General features: G+C 45.5%; 1 protein-coding gene across 1 annotated transcript in view; it reads right to left on the reverse strand.

Moving 5' to 3' along the window:
- Positions 1-16,563, reverse strand: part of vps50 (VPS50 EARP/GARPII complex subunit) — a 102,576-nt gene that overhangs the window by 64,569 nt on the left and 21,444 nt on the right. The window contains exons 6-12 of the mRNA XM_084484927.1: positions 15,826-15,896; positions 15,484-15,601; positions 14,954-14,989; positions 14,595-14,677; positions 6,439-6,481; positions 4,989-5,087; positions 2,477-2,617 (exon numbers count right to left, since the gene is read on the reverse strand). Of these exons, the coding sequence (XP_084341053.1) occupies positions 2,477-2,617; positions 4,989-5,087; positions 6,439-6,481; positions 14,595-14,677; positions 14,954-14,989; positions 15,484-15,601; positions 15,826-15,896 (591 nt within the window). The remainder of the gene's footprint in view (positions 1-2,476; positions 2,618-4,988; positions 5,088-6,438; positions 6,482-14,594; positions 14,678-14,953; positions 14,990-15,483; positions 15,602-15,825; positions 15,897-16,563) is intronic.

The following is a 16,563-nucleotide window of genomic DNA, read 5'->3' on the forward strand; positions in this document are numbered from 1 at the left end:
GGGATGTTGCACAAAGGACAGATCATCGCAAGTGGAACGGACCCTAATGGGAGCGCAGACACTGGTTAATAACCTAAGAAGGGAACATACTTTTACAAATTGGGGTTGACATTATCATCCGAGATACAATAACAAACAGTTATGCCATAAATAAATAAATGAATGTAACCAGATGACCTTGTTCTTATAAAGCCCACAAACAACCTCACGGGATTGGCCAGAGTTGCCACATTGGATTATTAAGCCATAAACGGTGTTCCTGGAGACAGCTGCTTTGAGGGTTGTTGGCAGAAGGCTGTTCTTACCTGTTTTTACACCAGATTGCACTGTTTGCAAACTCAGGGATAATAAGCACTTTGGGAAGGCTTCAAATGGATATTTTGTATTTTTGTAGTTGTGAGTTATGCTGCAACGAATTATTGTGATAGTGAAATCGTCAAATCATCAAATCTCCAAAATCTGTGTTGTCCAAAACTTGCAAGGTATTAATGTGATGTGTCAAAATGTGTGCTGTCCAGTTAGTGTAGCCTATCGTGTCCTGCAACATTTTCATGGCACATTTAGGAGTTGGTTTAATGTGCCCGATAGGAACATAAACTTGCAATGGGGAAGTGAAGGAGCCAGCCAAACCGATGGGAAGAGTTAGTATTCAACCAGTCATTCCCCCTTTGCACCATGGGCTGACCTTTCTGCCTAACCTTCGGAAATCGTAACTCTTAAGTATGAAGCCAGTAACACATTTGCATTCCTCCCTGGTCATTTTAAGGCAAGCAGAGAGAAATAAAGGGGTTTGGAACGAGGGAGCGAGGGGTCATTAACTGAATACACTCAAAATGATTGCAGAGGGAAACATCTCCATGGTTTATTCACCCAAGAAAGGGCGTTTACTAACACATCACTCCGATGATTACTTAAATAATACCATACTAGGAGCACGGCTATTTTGTGTGATGCTTTCATTAGGAATACACAAGGGGCTATTTCAGGCTAGAGATACTACACAACACAGACACCACAATATACTGTGTGTGTGTGTGTGTGTGTGTGTGTGTGTGTGTGTGTGTGCGCTGTCATTCCATACCACAATCACACTGTTAAGAACGTAAAGACAGATGCCATCATTCCAATGGCAGTGAGTGTGTATGGGTGTGTGGGTGTGTGTTTATGTGTGTGTGCGTGTGCGTGTGTGTGTGTGGGTGCAGGGAGCCAATGTGATGATGATGGGGTATCGGGGTATCCATCAACAGCAAGTAAACATTGCCAAACGGTCTGTGTCAGGTTAACAGTTGTTCACACAGCTGCACTTACACTATTTCATGGGAGCAAGCACACAAGGGAGAGTCTAAGATTGTGTGCATGTGTGCGTGTGCGTGCGATGCGTGCGTGCGATGTGTGCTCGCTTATATTCTCATTTAGTCGTGGTGAGATTCTTCAGCCGCATCAATGCAATATTAACAACACTGTAATGTAGTCTGTACAACACAGCCGATTTAATAATTTATCCTTAATGTCTTAACTGTAACACAATTCATCTGGAACAGTAGCCTTGCGGGTAGAAGAGTTATTTTGGGGTAATGGCCCCGGGGGTTTTCAGTGGGGGAAGAAAGCGAGAAAGCATACAGGATAATAAGAGAGAGAGCGTGTGAGAGAAAGAAATCGTGTGAGAGAAAGAGAGAGATAACAAAGAAGATTCGACCTAAATAGAGGCATGAATGATGCCAAGCCAAGTACTCCAAACTGAAGGGAAAGAGAAGAGACGGTGAACAACCTAGAGAGAAAGACAGACGAGCGCCGAGGTGTCCACCAGGAGGGGACGGGCGAGGGCATGGAGCAAATGAAGGAAGGAGGCAGGGGGAAGGGGAAAACCGAGGGAAAGGAAAAGAGGGTGAGGTGGAGGCAAAGTGCAGCAACACAAAAACAGGTTTTTCTGTGCTTTCCTTTCAGCTTTCACCTGAGGTGCAGATGAGAATCATTACTTTGCCTCCACGTCTAAGACAGGGGAGCCTCTGATGGAGGTCCACCCCCCAGGTCCATGTTCTCCCCCTTTATATCCCCCTTTATACATGCAGTCTCACCCTGCAATATTCCTGAACTTTTCCTGTATGCAGTCATGTGTGAACGGGAACAGGGATCGATATTCAACGGGATCCGCACCAATTAGCCTGCTCAATACAAGTCCTAGTAACATTTCCGGATCACTGCCTGTACGGCTGTGTTCTGAGTGAAGGGCAGGGCGCGTAAAGGGTAACGTCGTCTGACGTAAGAATCTTTAACATAGAGAGTGTGAACCAATCACAAGCCAGTGAGTGATCCGTCCAGTGAGGACGGATAGGAAATCAGCGAGCACCAATTATTATCAGGAGATCTGATAATACAGCTTCCCATGATTGCAAACAAGCTTTGTGTGTGTGTGTGTGTGTGTGTGCGCGTGCGTGCGTGCGTGCATGCGTGCGTGCGTGCGTGCGTCAATGGTTACCGTGCAGAGGTCCTTGTACTGCATCTTCTGGAACTTGGTGTCAGCGTTGCCGGCACAGAGCTCCACGTAGCCCAGCACCACCTGGAACACCGTGTTGTGGATGGCCTGCGTGAAGTGCATGTGCAGCTGGTCCATGGCGGTCTGCCGTGGACAGACGGAGAGACAGAGGTACAGATAGACAGAGAGACAGCGTGTCACAGGAAACACATCGGATGACGGCATGCTGTTGCGTTGAACCCAACCGCTCAGGTGAATCATGCATGACCGATCATTTAGCAGTTGATCGACGGTGACAATCCCTCATCCCGAGAGAGTGACAGTGAATAAAGGAAATTCACGGAGAAGGCAGGGGATGTGTAAATGTTAAGCTGCTGGTATTGGGAATCGCTGCTGGTATTGGGAACCCATAACTTCTCAGCTGGAACTGTAACCACTACAGAATAGTGCCGCTGAGATGGATTTCAGTATTTCAAACCGGCATTGTGTTGCCAGCTATGCTACCCTTTTGGACAAAAGATTTTTCTCGCCTTTGTCTCCTTTTAGCAAATTGATTTGAGAAGAAAAAAATCCCAGGGTTATTTGAGCACTGGGTAGACAGGCTATTACTCTTTAGACCCTCATCATATCATAACTGTTTTGAATAGAAAGGAATGGGCGAAGTGAAACAGGGACATAATAATGAAGGTTTAATTCGGCTCAGTGCGTTTAGAAAACTTAAATGCAGCTTGATTCAGCAACGCGCCTCGGCAATTTGATCTCTCCGTGGCTTCAGAGGAGCCCAGTAGCCTTCAGCACCAGCCGCCAGCACCACGGCCAACGCATTCGTTCCACAGTTTCTCTTCACTGGTTGTCGATTTCTTCTTTGTTCAAATCAAGGTCTCAAAATAGGTCTCCTTCAAGAGACGGTGTAACGCCAAAATACTCGGAAGGTGCAAACCAAAACCTTTGGTCCCACACGTTAGCCGCCAAGACCACTGTCTGATGTGTTGAATATCTCATTGAAATTGATGAAGATTAAAAGGACCCATTAAGGGCTTTTGTCAAAAATGTTAATTCAGAACATTTTCAATTGTCCGTCGGGAGAGGAAATTGCATATGTGTCAATTGTGATTGCCTTATGCCTATTCATTATGCGTAATGCATGCAGCTCGACAAAAATCCTCACGAAACTGTTGAACGACGCAAACACTACACATTCAATTGCAAATCGAGGGGAAGTGAACAATACACAGAGGTGATTAAGATGGGGTTAATAAGAAAAAAACTGACACAAGGAGCGATATCCCGACAACCGGTGACAGTTTGCCAGCCATTGACATAGAGATGACCAATTATCCAAAGAGGTAAATCTCCATTCCTCATTGTGAAAACGCACTGGATGATGCGGTGTGGGCTTTATGGATGACAGTTCAATCCTCCAGAGGCATAATATCACAAGTCATTAGTGTCAACGCTGGCCTTTGGGGGTTCTGGAACAATACATGACACGGGTTCAATAAGCGGGGGAGGAAAGGAAGGAAGTGATAAAAAATATACTTTGCGATACACTTAGTTGAAAACATAACGAGCCATACTCCCCCGTGCTTATGCCTAATGTGATATTCAAATGCCAACAAAAGCCAGCTTTTTGTGTGCCTACGTCATCTGAACTTCTCGTGCCCCGTGCATAACCTCTCGCAAACAGTGTGAAACGCCGAGCCCCGAGGCACCGTAAATGCCAACGGGGCCTTATGTTTTTGTAATGTGTCCACCTCGATTTTCCAGTGCCGACCTGAACGGTGAGGAAAGTGAACTAAACGAGACAAGGCAGACCCTGAGAGATGACTTCCCCCTCCCTGCCAAATCCTCTAATAGGAAACTAGATGGAAATGATTAGCCGTTATGGCAAAACACTGTGTGAGATTAGAGAAGGATGACAACTATGCCAGCGTCAAATCGTGGGCTACAGGAAAGGGCCGTGGGAGAGGGGGAGAAAAGCCTTCGGGCAGATAGGGTGCTATTGAGCTAACCAGGGAGGCAATACACCTTGTAGCATGCCAAAACACACTACTGTTTTATTTGGGGAAGTGGGCGATGGGGATTAAACGTATGGGGAATGTCAGTATTATATTTTTATTATATATTATTATTATAGATTTTTTCATATATTTCACACAACATGACAGGACTGGGTCACAGACTCAGGTTTATGTGATGCTAGCAATGGGGGCACATAAGTACTTCTAACTAGGCCTGCATGATCATTGGAAAAACTATTGCGGTTCTTTTTCCCGGTATTGAGATAGATTATTCATTGCAATTAACCAATTATCAATTCTACTCATTTTGTGTTGCGCCAAATACATGAAAAATTACGAAGTAATTGCTGAGGCCAAAATCGCAATTTAAATTAATAAGCAATGAATGATGAGGCCATGCTTCTCACCTGATTGCGCTATGTTTGGGCGTGCGTGTGCGTGCGTGCGTGTGCGTGTGCGTGTGTGTGTACGTGCGTGTGCGTGCATGCACTGACCTGTGTCTTTCCCAGGAGCGTGTAAGCCAGCTGCACCTTGGTGTAATGAGATACATCAAAGTGCTTGCAGGTCTTGGACAGAGCCACGTCCAGCTGTTCCTGGAGCCGGGGAGATAAGGTAGAAAAAGGAGGAGGAGGTGGAGAGGGAGAGAAAAGGAGGAGGAGAGTTAAAGGTGTGATGTATAAAGATTAACTATTGCTAAGATTTCTGGATCAAGATGTAAAAGAAGATTTATCGCTGCTACACAATGCCACGGGCAGGTTCTGCCTACGCCGTGTGGGCACATTGCTAACACATCAGCTTCTCACCCCTGCATGTAGAGACGGCATGGCTGTGGCTAAACTGTACAAACTTTAAATCTGAGAAATGGATTTCCCCATGAACAGCAGAAAATATGTCTCTCGACTCAAGAGGGACTGTCAAATCCCTCTCTTGATTTAATATTACTTTTTGGGGAGTTTTACAGCAAACTTCATATGGATCAAATGTATGATGGCAAAAGGTTGTGGTTGTGTGTGTTTGTGTGCGTGTGCATACAGAATCTTTTCAATGTTGAAGATGTTTCTTTATACTTAAAAACATATTGGAAAAGGGTTTCCTACGTTATTTACTGATCAAAAGATAAATTAGAATAATTTCATCCTTGCATCTGTTCTTTCAGGTTTGTGAGAGCGAGAGCAAGAGAGGTTGTATCAATTGGAAATGCAAGAGACTGCACGCTCGGCTGCCAAAAGCTGAATAAATCCCATACATGCGCCACCAAGCATGTCGAGATTCGCAGGAGCGTGTCTTTGCTTTGGGACAGCCTTTCAGTGGACCTTCCATGTGTATGTGGCAATCAAACAGGTTATCTGTAAATGACCTGCATGGAAGCGTGCTTCTGTGAACGTGTGTGTGCTATACGCACATGTTTACCAGCAAGCTCTCAGAGGGCATTACTGTGTTCATTCAGAAAGTCATGATCGAATATGGTGTGTGTGTGTGTGTGTGTGTGTGTGTGTGTGTGTGTGTGTGTGTGTGTGTGTGTGTGTGTGTGTGTGTGTGTGTGTGTGTGTGTGTGTGTGTACACAGACAAAACCCTGGGTAATTAACCTGTTCAGGCACAACATCATTGATGCAGAGTAATTTGCTTTGCGTGCCGTTTATCAGAACAGAGCTAAAAAGATGAATCCGATATTCAGGGGGCATCGGCAAATTTGCTGTAATGAATTTCTGAACGTGTCAATATTTGCCCTTCTGAAAGTGAAAAGGCAAACTGTAGAAATACCAAGTTGAGGTATTTGTGTTTCCCCTCAGCAGGGGCTGTAACTAAAATGGAAAAACTAAAAGAGCAAATGATAGTTGGTGTGCTCACTCACGCAAAGCCAACATATGGAATTGGATACTTATAAATGCCCTCATTATAAATGAGGGCATAAAAGATACAATACAAAAAAGGAAACCACTTACCTCTATTTGTTCGAGAGTGTCTTGTAGTTTGGAGTTCAATTCACTGTGGAAGGAGTAAAGTTGATTGATTTAAAATTGGAATCCTTAGTAAGACACCAGAACATGAGCTGGATGAGAAACACACACACACACAGGCACAATCCATTTTACTCAACTACAGTTGGTAAGAATACCATTTGCATATGTTTAACCGTTTTCATAACACCAGCAATGTTGCCACAGGCTTGTGAATATGGTGAACATTGATGGATCTTATTGGGCCGACTGAGCAAGAGAGTTTATGATTTGAAGTCTCATATACAAAGAACACTTCAATGCCTCCGTGAAAATCAAGCAAAAAAGCACAGAGATAGAAAAAAACCCAACTTTAAACTGTAACTTGTAGTGGCGGAAATTGTGGTTATTTCCTCTACCCCAGGCATTTACAATCATCTCTTCTCCTCACCTGTAACCTCCCCATGTCTGACACTCTCTCCACTGGACTCCCCTGCACTAAGCCCTAGGACAGAGCTATTCAACCTCCTTAACAAGTGGGCCAAAAACCACTGGGGGTTCAGGAGCCATACATAGAGTAAAACTATGTCAATGAATCGCTACAAATAAATCTTACTTAAAGTAGTGTTAACTTAATAGATATAGTACTACTACATGGAATAAACTTGATAGACACATTCCTTTCTTCTTCACTTTTAATCGTTATCATTATAAAAAAATTTAGCAATAAATATTTGTCTGCCCATTCGCTTTTGAATTGGCGATTTTCACAATCAGTCATACATTTTTTTGGCTTAGAGAGCGACATCTTGAAGCGTGTTGTTAGCCTAGCTAAAGTGACTTTCTCCGTGGCCCGCCAGCATAAAATGCAACTTGAGCTTGACTGAGCGAATAGCAGGTGCAGACAGAACCTTATAGGCATGTGTATGACAGATAAAAGAAATCTTAAAAAATTATATATATATATATATATTTATTTTTTGGTTTGCAGGCAACCTCTTGCGGGCCAGAAAAAAAACAAGAAGGGCCGTATTTGGCCCACGGGCCGCTAGTTGATTAGGCCTGCCCTAGGAGGTCCATCTCTTTCTCCACCCCTGCAGTTAGCTCTGTATGCCCCTGTTTGCCTCTCTCACACCACACCACACTACACCGCCCTTCCTTCGGGCCTACATGCTCCATGTCTGTGTCTCTGCATCCTGAACATGGCTCTACATGAATCTGTCCGTCACGCTTTCTTTCACCTCTGCTCTGGGGTATGTCTGCCCGATGTCAGCCTCCTCATCCTACACAAACCTCTACATGCAGGTTTTACATGCCAGTGTTTGAGTCTGTAACCATCCTTCGGGAGGAGGGCGTGTTCTTAACAAACTGCCAAATAAAGCACTCTGTCTTTGCTTGGGGTTGGAGTGAGTGGCAGGAAGGAGGAGAGGAGGAAGGATAGTAGAGAAGAGAAAAGAATAGCATTGTTTCTTTGCATGGAGTGGCAAGCCATTAAAGGTACCATGATACATATGAAGTTGGAGATGCCAAAACAAAATGGCCTGAGAATTAAGAAAAAGCATTAACAGGATCACACTGACGTAATTTGTCTGGCCATCTGTGTGCCCCAGAGTACACCCTGTGTGTTTCAGTCACTAGAAGCCAACTTCACTGGGCATTATGTACTGCCATTAGCTTTGAAATGACGGGGTGAAAACAATGTGCGGCCCTGGAAAATTGCTAGCTACAAAGAACTCTACGACGTGAACACCATGTAGACACAAAATTTCTTTCAGCCAAGGAGCACTTGCATCATCAACCGAGAGACACAATACACAGAATGATACCAATCGTAGACTTTCCAAGCCTTTCTGCTCCTTATTCGACGTTCTACACGCAAACACTTGGCAGGTACTCAGGCAAGCCAAGATCCCTTAGTGATATGGACTGATTGGAAGCTGTATTGGAGTGCAAGAACAAAAAATTCTTGTTGTGGATGCCAACTTTATCAACTGCTTGAATTGGGACTCTGATTAGGGAATCAAGTTCAAGGTCTTTGTTTGTCAAATACACAACAAAAACATGCGGTAGCAGTCATTGCTACCAATGAAAGTCATGTGTTCCAAGCTCTCCACAAAAATGCAGATGGTAAGTCAAGTATAAAGGTTATAAAGTATGTATTATAAGTCTCAAGAGTTTCTAATAACAAGTACTTGATATAAGTAAAAATAATGATGCAATAATAATGCAAAAAAAAAGAGCATAAAACTGTCCATTCGTTATTCCAAAAGAAGTAGCATTTATACTACTCTATAAGGGCACCCTCGGCCAAATGTGGAGGAATGTAACAGAGGAGAGCAGATGGCCGCTTTGAGCGTGAAACAGGTGATGTTGGCTGACGGAGGTATTTGGCTCAGGCACCATATACCAGGCTCCTCTTGAAAACATTTGATTTTTGCTTTGCAGATTTTTATTATAGAGAGAGATAAACCGTAAGGTATGGGGGCGAGAGAGGAAGACATGCAGCAAAGGAGCACGGGCAGGAATCGAACCCGGGTCGCTGCAGTAAGGACTGAGCATTAATAGTAGATCTATCCCGAAAACAACTCTGAAAGATTCACCCGGCCTCTGTCCAGGCTCAGACCCACCGGTGCATTGGGTTTGTGTTGGGGACTAGCGCCACCAGCTCATGGTCAACAAGCAAATCATTGGAGATCCTCCATCATGGTTTTCTGGAGATGTCAAACTGCCCATCAAATGGTAAACGACTAGCATTTGCACAGTGCTTGGATGACTAATGCCTCCGTCTCGCTCCATTCACAAAGCATGGCTTACACAGCAACGCTGGGGTGGAACACCAAGTTTTTAATTGGTCACTTACAAAATCCCACATCTACCACTTGCACTGAAATTGAATATAAATTAAAAATAAAATCACAGTATTTTCTCTTTCTCACACACACACACACACACACTATGCAGTATGTGGCAGCCTATGGTTTAAGTGACAATGTGCAATCCTCCACTGAGAGTAAGTGACAGATTCTGTCACGAGAGTCGATTGTGGGCCTGTGAGCACACAGTTCTCTAGGCGTGGTCGTCATTCAGACAATAGACTGGGGAGTGCTCCTACTGGGTGCTGCTCCCGTCCCAGTTCGTCATGCTCCCAGTAATCAGGCTCGCTGAGGTGCATCTGTAGAAAGTCCTGAGTATCTGGGAATATTCCCAGAGAACAGTCAGGTCAGGTGAGCTCGGTCAGGTCAGGTCAGGTCAGGTCGGTCAGGTCTTCTGTGATGTGGACACTGAGGTACCTTTAGCTGCTCTTCCTCTCCACAGGGACCCCCATCCATCCTGAGGGAGGCGGGGTCCTCTGCTTCCTGCCATAGTCCACCATCAGCTCCTTTCTCTGGCAGACGTTCAAAGGAAGGAGGTCAATGCACCGGCGGGCCAGGTTCCCCCCCCCCCCCCCCCCCACTCCAGGTAGGCCTTCTCATCCATGTTGGAGACCAGTGCTTTGTAGTACATTATGGTCCTCATGCCTTCCCAGACACAAATTGTGTCTGACGTTCTTTCCGTTGTGTGCAGCTGTTTTGCAGTCGTCCATGTAAACCAATCTCAGGCCCACAATTGTGCAGTGCATCTGTTCAGCGAATCACCAATGGTTTTGTCCGGCCAAGGTTTCTGATTGGGATGGTCTTTACACTGACATGAGACACAATGGCTGCAATGTAGGTAAAAGTCTGGCATTATGTTAATGAATGTTTACCTTATTCAAATCCCCAGCCACCGTGAGGTCTGAGTCTGTGTTGGTCGCCGTGTTTGTTAAGCGTTCTTATAAATCCAGTATTGGATTTATAAGTATCTGTGTCCGCTTGATGGGGGTGTCACAAGCTGTGATGCTTTTCATGGTCCGGTGTTCCAGGTCACGTTCTTTGGATCACACCGGTTTGTGCTGACCATGACAGAAACCATCCATGCAGTGAAACAGAGGATCTGCGCTGGCTGGTTCCAGTGGTCCGGGTTTCGAAGGGGTCAGCCATGCCTCGGTCAGACCAGAGGATGTTGCAGTTCCGTACGTCCCGTTTATTTTCTACTCTCTCTCTGATGACAACCAGCTTGTAGTTGTTGACAGAGTGACAGAACGCCGGCTAGCCGACAGCTTGGCGGGGGCGGACGACGAGCCCTGGACCTCAGTCTGGTCCTGGCGCCCGGTCGATTCCCTCGGCTGTTCTTTCGGGAAGGCCGGCTGTTGTCTGTTGTTGTTGTTGCCGTTTCCAAGGGGCGTCCGGAGACTCTCCCTTGGACACGTTGGGATTGAGGAGGCGTGAGACGTAGGATCTTTCTGAAATCCAACGTTTTGGACTGCGTGACGATCGTTAGCCGTAAGTCTAAAGTGTATGGTGCGAAGAAATAAACAAAGTGAGTGTGGGTGCGTGTGCGCGTGTGTACGTGCGCGTGTGTGTGCTTATGTGTGCGTGCGTGTCAGAGATAGAGGTAATTAACCTGTTGGCCCTTTACCATCTCCCCTATTCCCGGCTCCTCTTGAACCACCAAATCCCCTTCAGAGCGCTCGGAACGCACCGCCATATCTACATCACAATTAGCCCAGGGAACCTGGAGGGGGCGTTACCTCGCGGTGACACACATTCAATAACACAAATTGGCTGTGAATTCACGGTGTCAAGAGTTTTTTCAAAAGACCATCGAGCTGAAAACCTTTTAACTCTGCAACAGCAAGACATTTGGTATTTTGGAGACTGGCTCTTTGCCGCATAACGACCACATGTGGGAGGTTTGACAGCAGACTGGCAGGGGCCCTGGTGACGATTGCATCACTGTGTTGTTCTTACACATCAAACCAAAGAACGTCTACTACTAGATAATAAGGCGGGGATGAAAGGGTGTGGTGCACAGATCCCCTGCTAATGCATATGAATTGGTAATCAAACCGCAATGACCGCGCGTAGATTTCCATTTTAATCTTGCATATTATGTGAATAAATAAAAGGCTTATCACGTCACATTAAAAACCAAAAGGGCAGCTAAGGGTTGGGGCCCCAGAAGGGAGATCAAACCATTAGTCTTTCACCTCACTCTCTCACACATTCTGGTCATCGGGGTTAATCTCTTCATACTCTTTGGGGTCCAACTATCATTATGCAGAGAAGCAGAACGGACCACGGTGAGAGAGTGATCGTGCACCACGCTTCTGCTCTGATACCTGTCACAACCAGCTGTGCAGTTTAGCTGAACGCAGAACTGAGGGTCAGGGGCCTTTCAGCTTGGCCCATAAGCTGTCCCCAAGGAGGGCCTGATGAGAATGAGCTCGGACACGTGCCCCCCCCCCCCCCCCATGCCTGAGTTCTGGGGGGTGGCTGCAGAGGAGGCTGACTCACTGGCATGTCTAGCACAAATGGAGGAACACTGGGTTGAGCCAACGACACGCTGAAGGGCAAAGATAAAGGGCAGGGCACGCAGAGCACTTAGACCCCCAACCCACCATCCCTATTCCATGTGGTGATGCAATAGGTCATATAAAGTTTTGGTTAGAACAGGCCACCTGTATGACCTGGTCAGGTCAACAGAGTGTGGAAGGGTCCTCTAAAATAACAAAAGACAGCTTAAGACCACCATGGGTAGAGTATTATTTATTTAAAATCAATCAATTTGCTTATTGTCATTTGTGGTCACTGAATGTATTAAAGTACGCATTTTAACTTGAAAGAGTGTATTGTGTGTCATCCACCAAATAGCATCCCTGGGGGGAAAGAAATGAAAGACTACTAATAGATTTGCTCAACACCGGCTGAATCCCTGATCTCTGTATAATGTAAGACAACTCTGTCACAACTCTGGCTCTGAGACAGATCTGCGTGTGTGGGCAGTGATTACAATGTGTTTAGTGTGTTCTACTTTTTGCTGTCTCACGGACGCTACATCCACAATTTCATTTATAGCTGAACTCTGTTATACGATACATATAGCTATAAACTTGCCTAAATCGTGACTTGTTCAAAGTTATTTATCACACCTCTACATTTGCCATCTCTCATCAGAAACAGCGAGACGTCTCGAAGAAAGTAAGAGGTTTCATATATAAACAACAATTATCACGTGACCTCTGCAAGCATCACAATTTTCTCCTCAAACGCAATGTCTATGAAGCACACAGGCTCGGGACAAAGACTCAAGGTTACCTTTAGATAGTATAAACAAAGAACAGAAATCTGTACCTATACATTACCATTTCATGCCCCGAACCAGGGGTCATTGAACTGTACAACAGAGATAAATCTCACTTACGTGTACCACTTTACAGTGACTCTTCTCTACAAACCCCCACAAACTACTACAGTTTGTGGGGGAGCATTGCATTGGAAAAAAACATTTAATGCACCATAAAGGGCTGTTCTGTTCAAACCAATTCTAAGATTTTGCATTATTGCTTATTTCAGGCATAAAAAGGTTTAAAGACATTTCAAAAATCAATTTTTACATATAATATTCTTAAAAAAAAAAATAAAAATCAAGCAATACACAGCATTTTATATTTGAAAAATAACTATGCTCATATTTTATAAGGAAAATCTGAACCACCACTGAGAACAGGATCCATCTGGTCCGGTAAGGTGCCAAAAGGTAGCTAGAGCTAGCAAGGGATCCTTAGACTGGGGGTTGATTGAATTAGCCCAGCTAATAGGCATGGTCCCATGCGGGCTTGTCCCATGACGTTCCATGCGTGTCTCTGCATGGTGTAATGGAAGGGGTGGAAGGTAATGCCAGCCTCCACTGACGCTCTGATGCTCGTCTCTAATCAATACACAAGGAAGATTAATCACTGAAGACCTGGTTACAACTGAGAGTTGTTCCGGGGGACAATTACCCAGGAAATCAAAAGGGGGAGGAAGATGATTGCCCTCCTTTGAATTAAAGTCAGCTGCTTCCTCCCCCGCGTGTCTAGTACAACCAAGATATGTTCGAACTTTCAATATAATACCGTTGTATTCTTTTGGAGTGTGATTACGAAAAGTTGAGGATAGATGGAGCATGTGAAAATTTAAAGGAAATGCGTTACTGGGGAAATGGATGATGACAGACAACGAGACAAGGAAGAGCGCAGAGAGCAAAGTGCCTCCTAGAGGACACAGGAGAGTCCATTCAGCTCCCAAATTAAAACTCTAATCTTTTGGAAATGAGCCTGGGTGTCGGAGTGGAACATCAGGTCAGCTCCTCGGGTCAGGGCCGCAGCCGCCGGCCGCCTCGTGGATACTCATGAGACTCTAAAGGCAGCGCATCCAGACTGCCGTGACATGCAACCTTATCTCAAGAGTCATTGAGGGACTGTCAATGCATCAAATATAATTGGATGGACGGACGGACAGACGTGATCTGATTGACTTCCACTGGGTGTTTATTGCCCCCGAGGTCCAAGGAAGTGCAGTGTGGAGTGTGAGCTTGTTTGGATGAGCGGGTTCTCATAAAAGTTGCAAGCAGCAACACCGGAGGCCAGGAAAGCAGCCCTGTTCCCAACAGCCATGTTTTGAACGGGCACTGCACTAGTTAGTCCAATGGGAGGGAAATGTACTGAAGGGCAGTATACATGAATCTACAGAGGCATGTTAGCCTCAAATGTCTAACGACCCTTAACATTGCACAGACTAATGCAACAGTTTTTAGGTTATACGTAACACTGAAAATATATAAAGGCTGCGAAAAGACCTCGATGACGATTCAGGGTAATGAAGTGTCAGATGGCAAAGCTTTGCATTCAGAGCGGAAGAGCAAAAACTTTGGAAGAAATTGCATTGAACTACACTTCAGCAACGACACTGAACGTTCCTCTGCCTGGTCTTCGGACTGCACGTGGACCATTGTGGTCCCGGGTACATTAGGGATTGTGTTCCTGTCTCCCACCCTATGTGAGAGGGTTTAGTCACTGCTTGTGTCATACAACACACACCTGTGCGTTGTATGACACAAGCAGTGATGCGTTACGATGTGTGTTGAGGTATTTCTGCTGAAAAAGGCACGGGATTCCCTTGTATACATGCACCTTGGAATCGTTTTTACACTCAATTAAATACTAGCATCCATTTTTAAACGTGGATACATATTCAATATTTGACGGATATCGTTCTGTGCACGTTGCAGCTTGCTTACATGAAGAAGTGAAAGGTCCCTACCTGATGCAGCTGTAGTGCTTGAAGGTGCTGGCGGCCTTCTGACACTCCAGACAGAGCTGGATGGCGCCTGGGTAGTCTTCCTCCTACATAGGACATTAGTGGGAAGGTTAACAAGCAGCGTTCTCTGTCGTAGGCTATCCAACCGTGTGAGAAAATAGATTTTTTAAGTACACATCTAATCAGGTTATTTTGTATAAATCTCTACAATTTGATGGTTGACCACTGCAGTGGAACAATTGGTGTGTGTGTGTGTGTGTGTGTGTGTGTGTGTGTGTGTGTGTGTGTGTGTGTGTGTGTGTGTGTGTGTGTGTGTGTGTGTGTGTGTTCTCTGGTTGGAAACCAGAGAACTGTAACCATACCTCAAGCATTTCACTGAGTCGTACATCTGTTCTTTGCTGCGAGGAGAGAAGGAATACAAAGAGAGAGAGTGAGAGTGTTAGCGGGGAGTTCCTCGTGATGTTTACATCAGGGTTCATCATCGGGTTATATCTGTGTTGAAGCCTTTCACCCGAAGATCAGGGCACTGTGTCAGCACAAAATGGTGGAACAGGGCCTGGAGCTGCTCTGGGTGTCAAGCAGTGAGTTCATCTCAAGGACGCACCAGCCGGAAGGCTAAGAGGCGTCTTGTTTAACATCAGCCAGACTCCCGACTCGACTTGCCCTTTACATTCAGTGAGGTGTTTGCGTGTGTGTGTAGAACTCAAAGAGAGAGAGTGCGAGAGACCCAGAGATACAGAGACCCAGAGAAAAAAAGAGAGAGAGAAGGAATAACAAAAGGGATACAACTGTGATACAACTGACAACTGTGTACTTTGTGGCAACACTGGTTGTGAGCTCCATTCCTGCATCACACCACCAAAACATTATAACACAAACAACCAAAACGCACCAGAGTCTTAATGGTCCTGAGCGACTTGAGCAGCCCCGTGAGCAGCTGTCTCTTCCTCTGGTTGGCCAACAGACCCAGGCTGGCCTCGGTGAATCCTTCCTTGGACACGCCCAGCTGCCTGTAACAACCAAAGACAGAGCGTTGGCACCGCTTCAAAGCACGGCGTGCCGCCAAAAACTAAACAGATTGCTCTTTTCATGCATACAAAATATTATCAAAGGAATGACAAATGTTGGAAATACACCATTGTTTGCTTTCCCCCCCTGAAACATATTCCACAGGCATGACAATTAGATGGGCTCGGCTATGAGAGAGTGAGTACAACAAAATAACGTGAATCACCTCCTTGCATTCGTGCAGATGACAGCTGCTAGCTGTAAATTGGTTTGAAGCGCAGTCACTCTCTCCAGTTCCTGCAAAAGCACAATAGACAACGTTAGCCAGCTGAACCCCAGCACGCCCAGTCCTACTGTTTGCACAGCGTCGCTGTCGTGGACCAGGGGGAAAATATCTTTCCTCTGCCACACACAGATAGTGTCAGAACCCAAATCACTGTATTATTATGATAAAACATTTGGAAAAGATTGAATACCGGTCGACAGTTTTGGCTTGTAATCTATAGCTCCCCTCAGGAGAGTTGGATTGAGTGGAATGGAAGTGCTCCTCTGCTGGGCACCTGGCCTCTTGTTTAAGTGTGGTCTTGCAGGTGCGAGTGTATTACTCCACTTCGGCCGTTATGTGGTCCCGGTGTGCTCTGTGGTCGGAGACCCTGGGGAGGAGGGTTTGCTTGCTCAGTGTGGAGTTTCCTTCCCCCTGAAGTGAATAAATGTTGACGACCTTGATTCTGGTGCCCAGAAAGTCATGCCCGGGCAGCAGGTATTCCCTTAGGGCTTTGGGACATCTGTCCAAGGGAAACGCTGGACATCTCCCAAACTCACGAAGGTGAATTACCATTTTCCGATTGATTGTCCAACAAACCCATATTAGCAACAGTGGCCCAACTGTTATTACTGTAATGACTAAATTAATGGACATGGTCAATAAACTCGACATGACAGGCGAATGTGAGAGGTTTTGATT

The sequence above is a fragment of the Micromesistius poutassou genome (assembly GCF_964030765.1).
Source record: "Micromesistius poutassou genome assembly, chromosome: 20".
Classification (NCBI taxonomy): domain Eukaryota; kingdom Metazoa; phylum Chordata; class Actinopteri; order Gadiformes; family Gadidae; genus Micromesistius; species Micromesistius poutassou.